At 41.3% G+C, this 18,466-nt stretch overlaps 1 protein-coding gene across 6 annotated transcripts in view; it reads right to left on the bottom strand.

Moving 5' to 3' along the window:
- The window catches only part of NAV2 (neuron navigator 2), a 380,173-nt gene that overhangs the window by 78,895 nt on the left and 282,812 nt on the right, over window positions 1-18,466 (bottom strand). For all 6 annotated transcript variants that reach the window (XM_009098722.4, XM_050974858.1, XM_050974860.1 and 3 more), the window contains exon 11: window positions 6,468-6,590. In XM_009098722.4, the coding sequence (XP_009096970.2) occupies window positions 6,468-6,590 (123 nt within the window). The remainder of the gene's footprint in view (window positions 1-6,467; window positions 6,591-18,466) is intronic.

The raw sequence follows: 18,466 nt of genomic DNA, 5'->3' as shown, positions 1-18,466 counted from the left end.
TTATCTGTATTATCCTAAAAAAACAGAGAGTTTAAGGTTTTTCTTAGAAAATTATGCTTATTTAATATACAGGATCCTTATACAGGGGTGTTTCACTGTCCCAGTAAGGAAAAGAATTGGGGAAAGTGGAGCTTGTAAGTTGCCTTAATGGTAGCAACTTAATGCAAGTGCAACTGCCAGGATGTTGTGGAAGTGAAGGAACTGGGAACTGATGGCATGTCATCTTCCAGGCAGAGTGCAAGTAGTGTGGCAGCAACTTCCTCAGCTGAGACCTCCCGAGGTCTGCAGATGACTTCAATGGATGTAGTTACTCCTGACAGAAAGGACAACCTCTGCAAACCCATTCCCACAGAACTCCAGAGGAATCTCCCTGCAATTCCTTCCCATCAACACTCCTGAGAGCACTGCAGGGCAGGGAGATGCAGCAGGGGCAGGACATGATGGGAATTTCATTGTCATTACAAGGCAGGAACGTCTATTTCTACATATTATTACAGCAATTGGGTCCACCTGAAGCTTAAGATATGACCTGGTCATGTTCTAACAATTTAGGATGAAGACTATCCATCTATATATCTATAGGTATCTATTCCAGAACCATTTTCTCTGGTTTGCCCCTTCTCTTATGGACTGTGGTACCACTGCTAGAGCAGCAAACTGCAGCAATGATGAGATGGGGAGTGATGGAGGACTTCTGCTACACCTTCATTAAACTGCAGCTTCACTGCCTCAATTAAAAAGAAAAACTGAAGCCACAGTCAGGACTTTGAGCTGTTTTATCCTACCATAAAACTACATAAAGGATATCTTAACAAAAATTTCCTTTTTCTTTTCCTTATATTACGAATTTTCCATTGTCTACTATAAATCAGCACAGAACCAAAAAAAAAAAAAAAAGGAAATTTGGTGCAGTTTAAAGGAAATTTGATGCAACTTCTTAAGCAATATCCATCAGCACCATGGCTGTAATTCTGCTTTCAGTGGAATCTGCCTCCTCCCAAAAGCAGTGACATCTTCTCTCCCCACTTTTCAAAACAGGCCAATATTTCCCCCGACTTGATGACTTGCTTCAGCTTGTCTTTCAGCCCTTCTGAAGTGTGATCCAAATCCCCTTGGTTATGAAGGCAATCCAACAGTCTCCCTCCACCACCAAGAACTAGCCCATCTTTTAGTAATCTCATCACTGCAGCAGGATTCAAGAAATTAAATTGCAATTAGTGAATTTAAACATATGCCAGACAAAGGGGTTTACTCCACAAATGTGAAATACTGTCTACTACCTGAGCCAAGACATAGAAATAACTTTAATCTGTTTTATTATAAAATGCAAAATAGCAGCAAAATACTACTCTTCAGCTATTTCTGAAAGCCATCATTTTTACCATTTGTACTGCACTTAAGGACATTCTTATTAATAGCAAAGTATGTGTGCTCTGCATGGAATGTCCTCTGGCTTTCTGTTTGGTTTCTGCTCCACTTCCAATTCTTCTTTCCTGTCCACCTCCTGCCCAGGGTCCACAGTCTCCCCTGGGAATATTCAAAGATCTTTCCAAAAGCAGGAAATACTTCTAAAATGCTGACTGCCAGGAAGCAGCTTCAGCCACAAATCTGCCTAAGAGTTAATGTGAATGTGGACTTGTTTTTAACCAAGCTGTATTCATCAGATGTGATCAGGACACACACTCCTGGAGAGCAAGCTCAGCACTGTTTTTCCTGTTTTACCTACAGTCCATCAATGCTGTAGCTGCTGGAAGCACCAAGACAACACAATCCACTCTTGACAAGTCATTACAATCAGCAGCTGGGAAGAACTTTCTATGCCTTTATGCAAAGGCAGGCAATGCATGCAACCTCAAACAGAACTGAAAAAGGGAAAGAGACAAAGTCAATCATGCTCAGCAGTCGGATTTTAAGCACTTCATCACTGATGATTTTTAAAAGGTCATAGAGACACTTCCCTAATAGCATTGAAGTTACCCTTGACATGCTCACATTCAGAGGCTCCTGTCCCAGCCACAAGTTGGTGATAAATCAGGTCTGAACTACCTCCTCTAAATAACAGATAAGCAACTACAGAAAGATTCACTCAGATCTAATTTGCCTACACAGATTACAAATTCAAGTTTTATATATGAAGACAAGGGCCAGATTTAGTCTCAGATGGAGCAGCTGTGTCTGACAATGTGAAATCAACTTAAATAACCAGATGGCACACACCATGTCCATATATACAGAATGGACAAAACAACAGGATATTGATTTCCAACCTTGGAAAAAAAAAATCCCAAACTAAATTTAAAAAAAAAAATCACAAACTAAATAAAAAGGTATTTTAATGCCTTTTTTGAGTATTTTAATGCCTTTTTTGATTTAAAATGCAAACTGAAATTATCTTGAAGTCAGAAAGTAAGCTCAGCTGTGTTGTGCAACAATTCCATTAACCTTGCAATCAAGCATTAAATTGTTTGGATTTCCCTGCTGCAGGGGAAAATGGAAGGTCTGTGCTTTACCTTACCAGAGCCAATGAGTGAAAGCCTCACAACTAAACTTCTACAACTAATAGCATAAGAAACTAAAGTAGCTAGCATACTGCAAAAAATTCCTCTGATAACTTTTTAATGATTAACCTCATGCTCACAGGTTCACAGTCTTTCACACTTGTTCTCCCATGCATTCAATGAACATCTGCTTTGAACAAGTTAAATAGAATCTTAATATGTTTTCTGCATGTACCAATAAAGCAACTCAGCACCCCTGCCCACTGCCTCAGAGAATGAAGAAAACAATTAGATACTGCACAGCTTTATTCAAACTCCTTTTCCTTATGCCCATTTTCACCCCAGAAAACACCTCGAACTGAGATGAATTTTTTGTTTAAACTGCACATCATGGTCACCCAGCAAGCAAAGAGGAGCTGTTTTTAAATCAGTGCCCTACTGTCAGAAACCCCTCATCTCCTGCATAAGGTAGTCTATTCTAAATAGAAAAGACTAAATCAAAGCAACACATCATAGTATCATCACAGTATCTTGGACCAAGGGTAATTTTTCTGTCTTGCAGAGTCCTCATTGTGTGTAAAGTCTGTTCCCCTCCAGGTGAACTGAAAGGATGGTTTCAAATGATAACCTAGAGATTGCACTTCAGTGGGTCACAGCCCCATTCTAGGTGTAATACATTTAAACACACAAATAATCCCTCTTGTCAAATGTTCCTAGTTGGTGCCTGGTGTGTGGTGCCTTCAGGAAAGGAGTTCAGCAAACAAGAAACATTGCAAGCACAGAAAATATTGAATGGGGGAAGGAACCAATGGCAGGAATGTATCACTGGCTCTCCAGAAAAGCTCTTACTTAAACAACAACATACTTTATCTTAGACAAATGCTGAATTTTAAACAGATGCTTTTGCTACTGTGGCAATATTGGTTCAGAAGCCACAGCAGCAGCAGAGGATGACACTTGATTCATCTCCAGCTGCATCACCAGGTGGCAACACCCTCACCCACAGGACCAGCAGTGAGTGCTGGTTGGGTTTCAAGCTGCAAATTTCAGTAGAGATATGAGCTCCTTGAAAAATCCAGGCATATTTTACAACTGGAAAGCATATGTTGGCCTGTAATTCAAACTGAGCTGGGATTCTCTGAGAGGTTTTAGTTCTTTTGTTTACATTTGACATCCTGCTCTTTGCTAATATCACAAGGCTGCCAAAGCAGATTTAGCTCCAAATCTTGGCAGATTTAGATTTAGTTTGCTTAGAAAACAAGGCTAGATTCTCCATCACTTGTGTTTCCTTAGCAATATATGCATCACAATGAAAAAAGCACCAGTAATATCAAGCTCAGTCATGTACTGGGAATGACTTTTAGACAGCAAAAAGAAAAAAAACCTTTAATTCAAAAACTGGTTTGAACATGCACCTCAAAAGTAAATTTTTTATACTTAGAGGCCCCTCATGGAAGAAAAAGGATATGGGTCACTTACTGCATCAGCAGTGACAGTGACCAGGCTTTGGAAGGGAAAGAAGCAGCCATGTGCTGACCTCGTTAAAAGCAACAGTATTTAACCCATTTATATCAGCATTAATAGAATATTTCACTGGGTTCCTTTGTGACTGCACTCCCATGATTTATGGATTTCCAGCCCTCTAATTCTTGACATTTGGCCTTGACTGTTCACATTGAATTACTGGAATTGGAGAAGAATCAACGGACATGATAAGAGAACTGGGTCCTTTCTATTTCAAACACTACTAAAACAGGAGTTCAACACCTTGTGCTGCCTCCCATCCACAAAAACACTGGGGAGACTCCAGCAAAGCACTCAGGAGACACAAAACCAGCATTTCTCCTGACACCTCCATGAACACAAAACCTAAAATACTCTGGTGTAAGAGCCTGAGATGAAAGATGCAGGACTCCAGGCAGCTCTTCAAAATGCTGTTTATTGTATACAGCAGCCCAGGGCCCTGGGTGACACCTACAGCTCTCAGCTCCAGCTACAGGCAAGCCTGAAGACCCTTTTTTAGTTCTGATTAAAATGCATTATATATTTTTCTTCGCTGGGCATCTTAACACATAACAACCAATCAGCATCATATATAACACCTTTGCTATTACCTACAGCCTATCATAACCACCATCATTACCATATTATGGTCAATACTATCCAATCATATGAGTTAGTATGTTACAGTTTAAGCTTAAAGTAGTTTTTCAGTTTTCTTGCAGTGGAAAATTCTTAGACCTTTTTTCTGCTTGCCACATTGGCATGTCTGTTTGCCTATGGTATCTTTCTGCTTTTCCTAAGACCTATTTCTCCTTGATAAAAACATCTTTTTTGTTTGTGGCCAACATATCCCTTGCTCTAGTCATAAAACCTCCTTCCAACTCAGCCTTTGCTTTCTTAGTTGTCCAATGTGGTGTTACATGTCAGTTAAATGCTGTGCTCTGTCTCACCCCTTGAAAATGCAGGGTTTGTTCCCAGCCTGTGATCCTCCCCTGGAGTATCAGGTATCCGTAATCCCATTGGCCCAAATCTTATCCTGCAACCACTTTGAATCTCCCTGTCAAGCTGTGGGGGGAGAACACAGACTCTCCCCTGGCCCCTTCTCTCCCTAGGCTCTCCCCCTTCTCCCAAAGAAACCATGCTGCTCCCGGGGCTGGGACCCCCAATAAACCCTCATCTGATTAGCACCCTCAGAAGCAGCATGGAGTCCCCTTGCCTGCCTGCTGCTACCAGTGACATACATTTTGTTAAGATTTTCTAAGATTTTTTAAGATTTTCTAAGCTTTCTGATGTCAGAACTTTCAGCGAACTTTCTCACACACTTTCTGTAAATAACTCTTTGTTTTGCATTCATTAATGGAGGAGGAGAAATTTGACGGACTGTTGGTTTGTGCAATGTCATTGCTGCTTGTCATTGGTGGCACTGCCACCTTACAATCCACTGTCACTTTTGGAAATCTATAAATGTTGGAGTCAGCAAATAAACTTTCCTTTTCTTCTTCACCTTGAGAACAGCAGTGTGCACTTGTGTACTTTTATGTCCTATAGTGACAGGGGGCCCCCAGGGGCTCCCTGGCCTCCCCCTAAACCAACTGCATCGGTCCAGCAATTGTCAATTTAGACATCTATTGTTCTTCTATATCAAAACTTGCTTCCAGCTCTATTCTGTTCTCGGGTTCTACATTCCAAGAGCCTTCTACCAAGCACACATATCTGTGAAACTTTCTTGTCAAACTTTCGTCCTTCCCAGCACTCCAGGGAAATTCACACCCAAGGCGTTGAGTGCCTGGATTGCCAGGGGTGTGTAGCCCCTACTGCTGTAGTGTGTTTTTATAATTTGTAATACTTTGAAGTAGTTTGGTTTTTGTATCCCCGTATTTTTCCCAAATAGTTTATCCCAGACTGTACCCTCTTCCCTTTACCTATGTAGTCCCTCTCCCTTGATGAGATCATCCCCAAATCCCCACCCTGGCTCTCTGTCAATCACTCAGCATCCCATCCCCTCCATCTAGAAGCTTTGGTCCAAGACATCGAGCGATTAGCCAGAGGCCAGGGGTCAACCCCCTGAGACTTGTTTTATACACTGAGTGTCCTGAGTGTCTGTCCCTTAGTGCCCATCCCTTTGAGTCATCTATTGGTTGGTAAAATGTCATCTACTTTTGGTTTCCTCCTCCCTTTATACGTAACCTTGGCACAACTCCAGGGGCTCTGGCAGGAGAGAGCCTGAGCTCCTGAATAAAACCTTGGATTTACCCCTGCTAAGAGTCAGCCCTTTCTTCCCCCGATGTCTCTGGTGTCTCCTCTGCTGCAAAGGTGACTGGCCCAGCCGCCCTCAGCACCCTCGGGGCACGAGAGATGTCTCCCCACTGTTGTCCATGTCGGGGTTGTCCCCCGGTGTCTGCCCACTCGGGGCTGGCTGGGGGTCCCTGCGAGGCTCCCAGGGGGACAGAGACAGCCAGGCCCTACCTGTCGGCGTCGCCGAGCCTCAGGGCGGTGCCGCGCTGCAGCGTCTCGCGCACCGTGGCCATGCCGTCGGGCAGCCGGTTCAGCCGCCGCGTGTACAGCCCCAGCCCGCCGTCCGTCAGGTACCTGGCAACGAAACGCCGTGCTCAGTGTCACAGGAACAGTTCACGCATCACCCATTTTCAAGTTAAGGATGTTACATGAGGTTAATAGCAAGCAAAACGTCGTTCTTGATTACATCAGAGGTATCCTCCATTGGTATGCTCCCTTACACCTTGCGGCCTCTCTCATCACCAAGACTTGAATTTCAACATAAATGTGATAAAGGATAATGAAAGTTAGGTTTTCTTTAAGTAAGTGTGGTGGTTTTTTCCTCACTCGGGGTCACCATTTGTGACGGTGTTCGCCGGAGTCTCAGGATAAGGGAAGAGATGAGAAAGTTACTCCCTGTTTCAGACAGCTTGATTTATTATTTTATGATATATATTATATTCCAAATTATACTAAAATAATAGAAGAAAGGATTTCAGCAGAAGGTTAGCTAAGAATAGAAAAGGAATGAATAACAAAGGTTCGGACTGACAGAGACAGTCCAAAATAGCTGGACTGTGATTGGCTATTAATTAGAAACAAACACGTGAGACCAATCCCAGATCCACCTGTTGCATTCCACAGCAGCAGATAAGAATTGTTTACATTCTGTTCCTGAGGCCTCTCAGCTTCTCAGGAGGAAAAATCCCAAAGAAAGGATTTTTCATAAAACATGTTGGTGACAATTAAGGATACCAATATGGAAGTAATTAAATATTTGTGAGTGCTATCATTCATGATCCCTTCTTGCCCAAAACATACATGGTTTGTACTACCCTGAATTTTTCTGCATGGGCTAAAACACAATCAAAATTTCAAAACTTTTACAAGTTATGCACAAAAATCACATTGACTTAATCCCTAGATTTTGTCAATGAACAATAAACCTTAAGTATTCCACAACTTACAGAAATCATCATGGATGAAAAGTTTTTTGCAGCCTTCTTAGGCATTAATAAGTACCAGGTGTACACTGACACCTCAGAAATTGCTAAGATAGCTTATTTCTTACCTTCTGGTTTAGACAAATGAAAAATTAATGTTAGGTTGAACAGAGATGGTGGGCAGAGAATTAATGTTAAATTGAACAGAGATGGCATGGAGCGAGCCCCGTGTTACCACCATCAGTTCATCAGCCCCTGCAGGTGTAGGTGAGCAGCACTGGCAGCTGAGTTAACACACCATGAGGATTTTCACACACCTGAGACTGAAACAGCTTCAACAACCCCGGCACTACGGTCACCATTTCCAGCAGCCTGCTGGACAAGCACCACAGCCCACAGAGACTGACAGGACTGTGTCTCCTCAATCCCTAAGCAAATCAACAGCAGACCATAGAAAAATATCCAGATACTCAGGACACCTTCCTCTGGCTTAAGAAAGCACACAGCTTTCTCTCTGATACACAGCAGGAAAGAAGAGATGCTCCGAGCTGCAGGCAGCAGTGTCTCTGCTGGCAAGATCTCACTGTGCACATGGGCTTTGCCCAACACAAATCTGATTCCTACATTTATACATTCTTATTTATTAAAATGGCATGGTGAGCAGTTGGGAAGCCTTGTCCAATCTGCTGATGAGCAATGCAGTTCAGTGTATAAACCTGTACAGAGCCATCCCAGCAGCAGCCCAGGAGTCTCTGCAGAGTCTAACAAAGAGGTTGCCAAGCCCATCAAATCAGACACAGGACTATTGCCCATCCAGCAAATCTGTGGGGATTCTCCCAACTCATAAACAAAGACTGTAAAAAGTACAAGGAGCAGTTGCACTGCAGCAGGTAGAATTTGCCTCAGGTTTGGCATTCTAACTTGTGTTTGACAGTTTAGAAATATTTTATTGTGGGAGAATATGTTTTTTCCTTAAGCTACTAAAAAAGGGGAAGAAGAGAAAAATGGCTTCAGACCATAGTGTTATACAAACATGCAAAGAGTATTTTGCAAAAACATCTAATGTACATGCACTAATTGGTTTACTGCAGCTACTTGTCTGCACATGAATCAAGTTTCTGTGTGAATACTCTTTGCACGTGTGCTGGAAAATGCAGCAAAACCCTGGCTTTGCTGTCAGATTCCTGGCATATTGGTCCTTTGATAAAAAAGATCTGTTACAGCTGAAAGAGATTGATTTTCATTCCTATCCCTCAGAACATGTGGAAATTAATGTAGTACTCTTAAGAGTTAGCCGTGCTGAAATCAAAGCCTTTTCACCAGAATCAGCCTATTTCACCTTCTACACAGAAGCCCAGCAAGCTAAAAGATTAAAGTAACACTGCAGTAGCTCAAATTGAAACTGGATTCAAGCACTGATAAATCTCACACGAGCCAGTGGAAGCAGGATGGCTTCAGCACCTCTGACAACTAGATCATGACTTTTCTAAACAAGTCCATGTGAAAAAGCACAGCCATAAACATTGACTTTTACCCCCATACCAATAAAACAAGTTTCTTACATGCCAGAACAACACAGGATAGACTTCTGTGTTTTGAAACAGGCTTGTGCAATCACAGTTTGAAAGCTTTATATCTTAATTTTATTTCACACAATATCCTCTCTACCCAGGAATGTTTAATTTGGAAAAGATGCCAAAACCAATGATGCCTGAAGTCCTGCATGCAACAGCAAGGTGAAGGAAGAAGGAAAAGCACTAGCCTCTGAAGCCTGTGGAGAAAAACACATTTAAAATAAATACACTTTAAAATAAATGAAAAAAAAAACCCTCGTAATTATCCATTGGTTAGCACAGGGGAGATCCAAAGCTCCTGGTGCCACAAACCTCCAGCCATTGCTTTAATTTCCTTCCTCTCCATCCCTTCAAACCTCACCTCTCTTGGCTTTAAGAAACTATCTTGCCTTATGAATACATTATTATGCTGCAGATTTTTGCTTTATGGGAAAGAAGAATATAATGAAGGCACATTTTACTAAAAACAATCTTCCAGTGTTTTACTCAGTGGGAAACAAGACCAAGGCAATATTATCCTGGATAGAACTGTAACAGTACTCAGAGTTATTGGAATTTATTGTCCTATCACATCCACACAATGTGGAACCCAAGAAAATTGGCCCCTCCTCGACAATGACACATTGCAGTTCAAACAACTGTACTAGGCCTAAGTGTAATTTATCTAACTTTTCATATTAAAAATCATCACAAAATTTAAACTAAAAGCCTTGCTAGCTTCATGACTGCTAAGAATTCTGCAAGCACATTCAGTGAAAAACAAACAGGACTTAGAAGTATTCTTTTACCTGCCCCAAAAAAAGAAAAAGTTTAAATATATTAGCTAGGGAAAAGTATAGTATCCAGACTCTGTCTTTTATACAGATAGGTAATTTGTACAAAAAATTTAATCTTACAATGCTTTGTGAATGGTACCAACAGCCAGGAAGGAATGACTGCCTTTAATGAAGCTCAGTATAATAATATTTAATATATGGACAGTGAAACAGTGATGAGTTTGGTTAAAAGGAGTTTCTGATCTTTCCAGGAATTAATGTACAAATATACTCATCACTAAAGCTTTGCTCTTCATCAGCAAGGGAAAAAAAACCAACCAAACTTCTGCCAATATGAAAAGACTCAGGTTAAACAAGAGCAGTATTATGCATTTCTAACATACAGTAAGGACTTCTAGCCCACTTTCTAGGTGACATTTTTTCCTGTTAGAAAGTGGCTCCCTGCCCTGCATTACAGGCATAAAGTAATTTACTTTGGACAACCTGGACCTTTAAGCTTCTCTTTTCTTTAGCCAAATACACCCTTTCTGTGCCTCTCAAATTTTGAGTGCCGTAACAAGCCCTTCCAAGTGTATTATTTTTAGGGTATTTCTGATGCTGAAGTGATTTATTGCCCTTCCCTGAAAGGCACACTGAGGAAACAGGAATGGGTCATGCCAAGGATCAGCAAAATCCAGTGGTCTGAATCACCTGACTCCTGTCTGCACTCCCTACTTACTCACTGACAGATGCAGCCAGCCAACAGCACACTTACTTTTATGGTCAGACAACTCTACCACCTCATATATATTCATTTCACTCCTTAATGCATGAATATGAATTTTCCAAGTTTGAAAATAAACAGCCAAGGGAAAAGCATTCTATATTTAAGGATTAGGAAGAGAAGGAGCAGCAGGTAAATCAGCAACACATAACAGATGAGGCAAGCCTACCCAGACCTGCTCTGGATGCTGTAGCTCCATAATCCCAATCCCACAAGCAGGAGAACAGCAACATGCCTCAAATGGGACCTGACTCTGGCAGCTCAGGTGCTCCTGCCTTCATCTTGGTGCTTTGGATTACAGGCTGGTGTGGAAAAAGCTGCCCAGGTGTCTTCTGAGCAGAGGACTTGTCCAGCAACCCAAGAGCTTGAAAGTTTAATAAACAAAAAGCTTGAGGGAATTATTTCATATATCAACATTGGCTTTGACACGAGGAAATGTTCTCTTATTGATGTAGCAGTAAAACTGTTATCCTTAATGCCTTCCTTTAAATCTCCATTTTCACCAGGCTTCATCTGTCTCGTCATTACAGCCAGTTAAACGAGATCAAGAGGCTTAACAAGCTTTGAGTATCAAAGAGCAACTCTGACTTTGCCAGTGCTAAAAATCCACAGCAGAGAATTCCCCAGTGCTGTTTCTGAAATACACTGAATGGGATCAAAACCATCCTGCTACTGCAACCACGAATATCTCCTAAATCTGACTTGAAAAGAAATGCTACCCTAACAGCTGGATGATGACAACTGCAAATTTCTCAGTTTAGCATCCATCTGATCTGCATTTTTCATCATAACACTGGCATTAGACCATTATATTCCCCAAAGTCTTTCCAATCACTATTCTTGCCTGAGGTTCAATCAGTACTGGGTAAGTACTCCATCTCTCTAGCCAAAGGGTTGGACACAGACACTATCTACAACCCTGTGGCTGGTTTAACATCCATTACTGATCCCTGTGAATTTCAACAAGAACATTCAAGACAGGATTAGGTCCTGAGCTTGCAGTTAGGGACTCCAATACAATGCCTAAATCCCTTATATGAGACCAAATATTACAGCTCAGATTCACAGAAAGGCAAACCTATTGCTCATTTCATAAAATTGAATTTATATTTAAGGTAGCCTATAATTTATAAATTAATATACTTTTACCTATAATCAGTAACTATTTATAATTAACAAACTAATGAATGAACTATGAATTTTGCAGATGCTTAACCCAAACATGGAATAAGACCTGAACAAATTACTTGCAGACTCAAAAATCCTAATCAGCGCTGGAAAGGAGGAGATACCTGTTCCACCAACAGGTAAGACAGGAAAAATGAGACTATGCAAAACTTAATAAGTATATATTAGTTTCATAGTTTATTTAGAGAAACCTCTCACGTGCAAATCACTAATAGCATAAATGGGGCTGCTTATTCAGTCTAGAAGTAAAACAAGTTCATCTCATTAACTACTTAATGCTCAGACCTTTTTCCATGAGAAAAAAACAAAAGAGAAATCTGCAGAAATAAGTGGCTTCTGTGAAATCAATACTCTTCAGTCTGGAGATGTATTAAAGCTGCCTGCCACATAAGCCCTTCAGCAGCCATCAAATAACAGTTTTTGGGCACCACTGTCCAAGGCTAATTTTTTTCCTATGTCTTCTTAGCTTCATGCAGTCTGCAGGCAAGGAATTCCAAGGACAGTGCAGCCTGTAAGGGAGCTGTGAGGCTGCTGCTCCTCCACACCCATCCCCACACCCAGAACAACAGCTTCTGACAGAGCTTTTGAAGAAACCAGCTTCCTGTGGAATGAGCAGCCTCAGATACACATAGTCAAAGAGAAGCTGTCAATACTTAAAAGAATATTGGACTGGAAGGATGTCTCTCTTCTATGGCTGCAGCCATTCCTGTTCCAGAGCAGACTCTCCAGGCATGATCCTCTTTCCAACACTCACTCCATCTGTCAGCCAAGGGCACCTGCACCACAAATTCCCCTTCACCTCAAAGAGGAAGCCTGCTCCACCATGGCTTTTAAAGCTCCTTTTGAAATCTAGTCAGCCCAGACAGACTGGGCTGGAGTAAGACTGGAAAACAAGACAAGAGGTCAAATCCTTTCAGGTGTGCAAATGCCACTCTGGACCCCAGGGAAGCACTGGTGGAAACTCACACCCACCAAGCACCACCAGGCTGCAAGCAGCTGAATCCCCACCAGAACCAGGCAATTGTTCAATGGGGCTTTTTGCACGTGCCAATTTTGATTTCAATGCCTAAATTCTTTCTCAGAGTCCATTTCAATGAGAATCATAGAACTAAGCTATAGAATAAGTGATCCATTTTTCACCACCCTCTTCAATTCTGTCCAGGAGAGGAATGACCTGTGACCAAAGAGGATTAAGGAGGGGGTGCAGCTTCTCCAGAGGTTCTCAGCAGCATCAACAGCAGAGCAAGAGTAACTCCACACTGACTCTAGATTATTCCTCCTATCCACTCTTCCCCTGCAGATGATCCACATCAGCACAGTGGGAATGACTGCATCCCCCTCTACTGGCAAGCCCCAGACTGGGACCCTGTTTTGTCCCTTAGAAGCTGTCCCCTCACTGAGATTACAACCACATGCTGGCACTGATGCAGCAGCTCCAACACTGCTGAGGTGTTTCTTACAGAAAAAAGCCCACAAAGGGATAACTGCTATTAAATGGTATTTTGGTAATTGTTAACAGTAGGTCAGTGTGTAGAAGTAAAGAAGAATACAAAACACCACCACTATTGTATTCATTTTATTGATTAACACTACACATGACCTAACATGGGTATTTCCCCATTATACTGAAAAAAAAGCTGATGTATAAGGTTATAGGCCTATGCTGTCTTCCTGTGCTGAATCACACTGCAAGAAAGGTTCTGTGAGAGCACATGATCTGAAATATAACTTGAGATAAATGATAAACATTGTCTTATTGACACAAGAACTACTCCTGAAGTGAGTGCAATATTTAATACTCAAAACACTATACAAAAATAATAATATTGAATATGCTTGTGCAATATCATACCCATGTGTCCTGCAAAGAACTGCAATTACAATTCTTGGAATAAGAATACTATCCTTATTTAAACATCTGCCATAATTTTTTCCTTTTCATTTTTACAGCACCAAGTCATCTCTGACTTGAAATCCAAACTCAGTAGTAATCCTGCTTGCTATCAGGTCAGAAGTTAATGTTTCCTTATTCCTTTTCATGAAAGTCAATCTTTTGAGTTTGCTTGCCCGACCCCTTCATTATTGGTGTTAATTATCCATTTACCATATATAGATATTAGTCTGCAATGTTGAAAAGATCACAATGTAGAAATAGTCAGCCCTAGCAAGAAAGGCAGTTCAAATAAACACTCTGCTTAAACACAGAAGAAAAATAACATAAACCTCCTAATGAGTCTTAGTCATGTTGAAGTGCTAGAGCCATAAAAGGAATGCAGTTTCACTCATCCACTGCATTTAGAGGAAAGCTTATCACTAAAACCATATCATTTAAAGAGCAGTGTCCAGTAAATGACTAACACACTGTAACCAAAAGTGTACAGAAAAAATACAGTGCTAATAACTATGGGAAGAAATAGGTCAGAAAAGCCTAAAGAAAGAGCATTGAACCAATGCACAGGGCACCCAAATTCTTACTCAGACCAAGATTAGATCAGGCACCCCTGATTTCCAGCCAGCCACGAGTTACCTGGAGCAGGAACCACTCCTGCTGCAGACAGCTTAGAAGGAAAGGGTTTCTCTCACTTGCTGTTACCAACAACAAACTCTCACTAGCAGCAAACTGCAGAATCCTCCTCCTCCTGTGAAACCTCAGCCCCAGGGGAGGTCTGTTATACCACCTGTGACATCTAAAGAAAATGCGTCACTGCCTGACTTTTAAATATGACAAATCCATGGAACAGCTGCAAGAATCCTACAAATACCAACTACACTTCAACATTCAGTGATATCAATCCTCAACTTCAACTCTTTTTTGCCTCCCACCAGATGTAACTCCTAAATGTAAGCCTACTTCAGAACTCTGCTTCAATGATGGTGGCGATCCCTGAAGGGCACAGTGCTTCTGGGCGAGTTTGAGACCTGAGCAGCAGCAGGGGCAAAGTCTGAGTCCCCAGCCCAAAGTGGTCTGTTCTCCCTTTTAGCATCCTTCATGCATGTTCCAAATTCAACTGCTCCCAGTGCTTGTAAAACCACCCCCAGGGAACACAAGGGTTTGAATAAACAAGAAGCAATTGTAACCCTAAGAGGATTGTGCAGGCAAACACATTAAAAGGTTATGGAAACAGAGATGTGGAATGGGAACATATCACCACCAAATCATCAAATATGGCAAGATTAATAAAATAGTAAAATGTATCCTCCCAACAATAACCACTGCACCCACAGGAGGTGGCTGCAAGGAGAATTTTAGCACAGTGCCCAGACCATTGTTACAACACAGCAGGAACAGCCATGCTTCTGCAAAAAATGATTCTGACAAAGGTGTGTTTGCAGACCCCAAGCAATTTCCTGAGAAATCTTGTGACCAGCACTAATCAGTATATCCATGCTGTTAATTCTGCACAGAAAGCTGCACACTTCAGGTAATGAAAACAGGGACAGCAGAGGATTAATCAAAATAAAAGAAAATAATTATAAAAGGTTTTTTTTTTTTTGATCAACAGCCCTGTTGCTGCATTCCAATAAGAGATATAAAGGAAATTAACTCTACATCTCATTAGAGAAAACTGGGGCTAAGGACACAAAAATAAAAAAGGTAGGAATATGTATGTTAGTAGACTGAAGTGGACAAAAACCTTCTGAACAAATACAAAAAGTCCATGAGAATTAACATCCCCACCTGGAACAACCTTTGGGGTAAAGAGGGGAGGCAATTCTGGGCTTTGAGGTGCCACCTTCCAATGAGGCTCTGAGCCTCCAGCTCAGCCAGCTGAGTGGGCTGGGGGCTCACTCCCATCCTCACACAAATCCTGCTCCAGCTGCTTCATCACTGGGTTAGACTCTGCAAAAAGGCAACTTCTTACCTTTGATCCACCCCCTGGAGACTTGCTTAGTTTAAGAGCCGTTCTCTGTCCCTTTGGCAAAGATTCTTCTCCTTAACCCTAAGAAAGCAACCCTGGTGTCTGCCAGAGCTCTGCTTGAGCAGACTCATTAAGGGAGGCCAAAGGAGGCTTCCCATGACCCAGTACATTTCAGAGAAAGCACCAGGATCACAGGGCTAAACTAGTTTTTCTTGGCTATTGGATTTATTTTGGCTGTAACAAATATTTTGGCTTCCTTCCCTATCAGTTTGCCAATGAAAACACAGATCCAAGGTTTTCAGACTCCGGGATTGTAGCAATTCTGAAAAATGACAAAGTGAAACACATAGCAGCTAATAAAGAGCTATTCATGCTCTAAATACCCTCTTGTGCTGCTCTGCACAGAGTGTAGCTCAGCTTCTGGAAATGTTGAGCCTGTTTGCCCTGCCATTGATCTTGGTGATTTGTTCTGCAGCAAGTCACATGGATGCCTTCTTCACAAGCAACCTCTCTGATTCCTCAGCAGTTTATTATTCCTCTCCCACAAAAACACAATGCCATCCTATTTTTCCTTACTATTTGAATTAAAGAGACATTGGGGAACATAACTTACAGAAAAGGCTACCAAACATCTGCTCATGCTGGAGATGGCAACCCATCAGTGTCATTAGGGGTCACCAAAGGTAACAACCTATTTTTTTATCCTTCTCCATTAATATTGGAATGCTGTTATTGCAATTTAATACTGCAATATTCCCTTCTCAAGGAATCTACTCACATGATTACCCTCCACAGACTGCAACCCCAAGCTTGTGGGGGTGCTTGCAGCAACGCTCCCTCCAAACTTGCCCACGAATGCAGCAAGCAGAGGAACCTCAAACTGCCCATCTCCAAACCCTGTCCACAACCTGGAAATGGAGCTGCATCTTTCCAACAATAGTTTTACCTACAATACCAATTGGAAATTAGCCAGTGAATCCAACAGTGCTATATGAACTGACAAATCAAGTCAAACTATTTAGCAAAACAGACTCCTGTGGCTAAAGGCAAAAGATGTGGAAAAGAAAAACTTACTTGTATGCACTTCTTGTCCAAAGAACCTTAAATTGAGATCTCATTTATCAGTATGTGTCTACTACGTGAGTAAAAAGTGAAAAGGATGGCACTCCTTTTAAAACTAGGGGGGAAAAGAGAGTCAGATAATTAAAGATATCCCAGCACTCAAGGCCAGGAGTGAGGTAAGGCAGAGTATTTTGCTTCTTCTGCACTGCTTTGGTGACAGAGGTACCAGCTGGCAAAACCATTTTCTTGCCCAGAATCTAAACACCCCTCTTGTACTTTGAGACTATGGAGACTCCCAATTTTTGCCCTGCAGGATGACCAGACACAGAAAAGGAAATGATACACAGAGATGAGCAAATGTACAGATTTCTCTGGCTAAATCACATATAAATTTGACAGCTTTTTTATTTTTTCCTTTTCCTCAACCTGGAATCTGAATTTTATAGACTAAGTAAAGGTCTGCAAAGACTGGGGCTCCTCTCTGAGCAGCAGAAGGCTGAGCTGACACAGCTCTGCCAGGGGTAATTCTCAGCTACCACTCAAAGTGTTTGATGGAAACCACAGTGCTACTTAGAATTGACTTTCCTCACTTCCAGACCAAAGCCACAAATTTAAACAGAATTCATAGTCCAGAGGAAAAGCAGTAACTGTTCCTACAAAAAACATAACAAAACCCAGGTGTAAGTTGATGTATATGAGGAAAACACAAGGTGCTTTAGAGATTTGAGGCATTATTAATGCAGCAACAGCTACTGGTGTTTTATCTGAAACAGAATTTCAGAGTCATTTTTGCATCAGCAACTTTACTATATGCTTTCCCAATGAAGCATATAAAGAAGGTGTCTGGACTTCTCAAAAAGTGTGAAAATATCCAAATATTCATAACTGGGAGGCTTCCAGATGGTGTAAGTGAACTGGTTAAGTGAATGACAAAGCAGCAGCTGGATTCCAGGAGGAGACATTATGTCTTTCAAAAAAGCCAACAGCACTAGAGATGTCCCTAATAAAAAAAAATTACAAAAAAGCAAAAGATGCAAGATGGACAGACAGGACTGCCACAAAAAAACCCTGAAATCAAACCAACAAACAAACAAAAAACCAAACCCACAGAAACAAAAAAAAAAAAAACCCAAAAAACTCCCACCAAACCAAAAATAAAAAACAAACAAAACATCAAACCATTTAAATCTCAAAGATCCTTTTTAAAATCAATCCAATGCTAAGGTGCTTGAGCTAAGAAAAAATTACTTTTATAGTAGGAACTGAAAGTAGACAAATTGAAAACTGACATTGGAGCAAAGAACAAATGCTTTTTCCACTGCAGGCAGAGATAAAATGCTGCTGTAAAACCCTGTTAATAATTGTCTGTCACTTCATATTCCTGCACACTGACTTGTTCTTTAAACGTTTTCTTGCACGTACCACTATTTTACTTGACACAGAGGTGCAAACTCATTCCCTTCCAGCAAACCAGCCTGTCAAAGTTGAGGCAGCAAAAGAGTCCAGCTGAGTACAAAACGTGCCTCACTCCCTCCATCTCGTGGGCATGAATGAATGTTGCAACCCTTGTGAGTCTTGACTCTGGAATATCTTCACATCTAGGGATTCTTTCTTAATGTGCACTGAAACACTTGAATTTTGTTTAAATCCCTTTGTGATAACAGGCAGTCTCTCCAAAGGCCTATTAAAATTAGTAGAATAACTTTGGTGTTGGCTTTAATTTCTCAAAATAATAATGGAAATACAGGGCTATAAACAGAACAGAAGAGTTGTTAAGTTTGCTGGGGTGCCCAGGACGAGGTGAG

This window comes from Serinus canaria, chromosome 5 (genome assembly GCF_022539315.1).
Source record: "Serinus canaria isolate serCan28SL12 chromosome 5, serCan2020, whole genome shotgun sequence".
In the NCBI taxonomy this organism is placed as follows: Eukaryota; Metazoa; Chordata; class Aves; order Passeriformes; family Fringillidae; genus Serinus; species Serinus canaria.
The sequence above is the reverse complement of the archived record's forward strand: the minus strand, read 5'-3'. Positions and strand labels throughout refer to the sequence as shown.